The sequence below is a fragment of the Cygnus atratus genome, chromosome 2 (assembly GCF_013377495.2).
Source record: "Cygnus atratus isolate AKBS03 ecotype Queensland, Australia chromosome 2, CAtr_DNAZoo_HiC_assembly, whole genome shotgun sequence".
NCBI lineage: Eukaryota > Metazoa > Chordata > Aves > Anseriformes > Anatidae > Cygnus > Cygnus atratus.
Window position 1 is genome coordinate 46,377,316 of NC_066363.1, and position 2,299 is coordinate 46,379,614.

Sequence of the window (2,299 nt, forward strand, 5' to 3'; positions counted from 1 at the left end):
ATGCTACCCTTGTATGTTCACCTGGTTGTATAACATCTTCCGAGTCCCAGTAACCTTTGATGCTGTTGTCCCATTTCAGACATCACGCTGGGGTTACATTCCTATCTGCAAACAGGCGGAGAGGTAAAGCCCTTAGAAATGCCTGTGGTGTGAGCTCTGTTCTTATGACACCTCTGAGAACCAACAGGCCACAGCGATGCTCTGAGTGCCCAGTTCAGGTGTGCTTCCACCAGAGTGTGCAGGCTTTTAGATACCAACCAATCCCTAGACAAAAATCTGAAGGAAGCTTTTCCTGTTCTTAGTTCTTGCCCTTGTTGATACTGGAACTCCATGGCTTTCTGTTTCTCCAGTGTTGAACCTCAGTACCAAAGAATCACATACATGGTCAAGTGTTTCGAAATTTTATACCACTTCAAACAACCTAAAAAACAGTAGCAGATTTGAAAGTCTTGGCACCTGAGATACTTATATTAAAAAACTATGCCATCAACATTCACATAATAAAGGTTTAATTAGCAGTTGTCACTGACCATATTGGTTTAGAAACATCTTAGTTTCTGACTTCTTAATTATTTAAGATCTTGATGATGCTTTGAGGGAAAATCTTTAGTATCTACCTGTTCATGCTGTATTCGTAAGAGGAAATGATTCCTTTCTTTCCCCAAACTAGGACAAATAAGATAGTTTCACTGCTTCTTTTCTTCTTTAAAACAGAAGCATCCAGAGTGGGACTCTTATGTTATTGTGTTGCTTTTCACAAATACATTATTTTCACTCCTGTGATTCTTTGAAGTAGCTGCTAGAGAACAGTGTTAGGTTTGCACAGCCAAATGGATGAAGAACAGTATCCAGATGATTCAGATAACAATTACTCATATGAGTATTCCATTAATGAAAGCAATGTCTGTGAAATGGGTAACTATTTTGTGTTTTATACCCATTTCACTACTGTTATCTACACTCTGGCATTTTTTCTTAGCCTGCTGGGAAATTCTCTGGTGTTATGGATCCTATTCAAATATGAAAACCTTGTGTCTTTAACAAACATCTTCATCATGAATCTCTGTGTCTCTGACTTGATATTCTCCTGCATGCTGCCTTTCTGGGTAGTGGACCAGTCCTTCGGGTGGATTTTTGGTGAGTTTCTTTGCAAAGCAATGAATGCCATTTTCTCCATTGGCTACTACAGTGGTGTTTTCTTTTTGACTCTCATGACTATTCTACGGTACTTGTCCGTCGTGAACCCTCTTTCCACTTTGAGATCCCCAACACAATGCTGTGGTTCTCTGGTGAGCTTGGTTGTTTGGACTTGTAGCATTTTAATTGTGGTTCCCGAGGTGATTCACACCACAGTTCAAGAAGACGTGGATGGGTCCAAGACCTGTGATTACAATGATTGGAAATGGAAAAAGGTGGATGTTTATCAGAGAAATGTACTCTTCCTGTTTTCCTTTGGGGTTATTATATTCTGTTACTTCAGGATACTGATAATTCTGCTAGGAACAAGATCTCGCAGAAAGCACAGAACTGTGAAACTCATCCTCATTATCGTGATGGCTTTCTTCCTGAGCTGGGCACCTTACAACATCCTCAGTTTTCTGATTACTTTTCCACCATCTACCTGTCAGTATGAAAAAGACACCACCCTTGCCTTTCACATCAGCCGTAAAATTGCTTTCTCCCACTGCTGCCTTAACCCTGTGCTTTATGTATTTGTTGGAGTCAAATTCAAGAGACATTTGATACGTCTATGCAGCCAGTGCTTACCTTGTGGCAACAGTCAAGTTTCCAGCCCCAGGATCTGTTCTCAAGGCAAATTTCACTATGAAGATGCATCCATCTACTGAAGGGACACCTAACTATTAGCACTTATCCTGGATAAACTTTAAGATTTGAAAAGCCATGGATGATCTCTAATTCTTAAAGTCACTTCCTTGAGAAAGCGACATAAATTTACTCATTGCAAACATGGAAAATAACTTTAAAATGTATTTGTGGTGGGATGGAGAAGTGACTTCATTGGTCTGTAAGTCTTACCTTATGCTTTTTTTGCACTGTGAGATGGATTTTCTCTTATTTCATTTTTCTTTAAAAAAAAAAAAAGTTTGCTTTTTCCTTTGGGAGTTAAACATCAGGTCTTAACATGAATGGTGGTGTGCATTGCTTTCTTGCCTACCTTAAAACACTTATTATAGCAATGGACACACAAGGATTTCTGTGGCTTTTAATGCTTCACAGTGTTTGTCATTGCTGAACTCACTGGTTCTCTCTGTGTGTAAATGTTATTTTACCTATTGAT

General features: G+C 39.2%; 1 protein-coding gene across 1 annotated transcript; it reads left to right on the forward strand.

The window, feature by feature from the left end:
• Positions 1-568: 568 nt before the first annotated feature.
• On the forward strand, positions 569-1,847 carry XCR1 (X-C motif chemokine receptor 1). The gene has a single exon (XM_035549718.1). The coding sequence runs from the start codon at positions 831-833 to the stop codon at positions 1,845-1,847; it is 1,017 nt and encodes a 338-aa protein (XP_035405611.1). The 5' UTR covers positions 569-830.
• Positions 1,848-2,299: the final 452 nt, after the last annotated feature.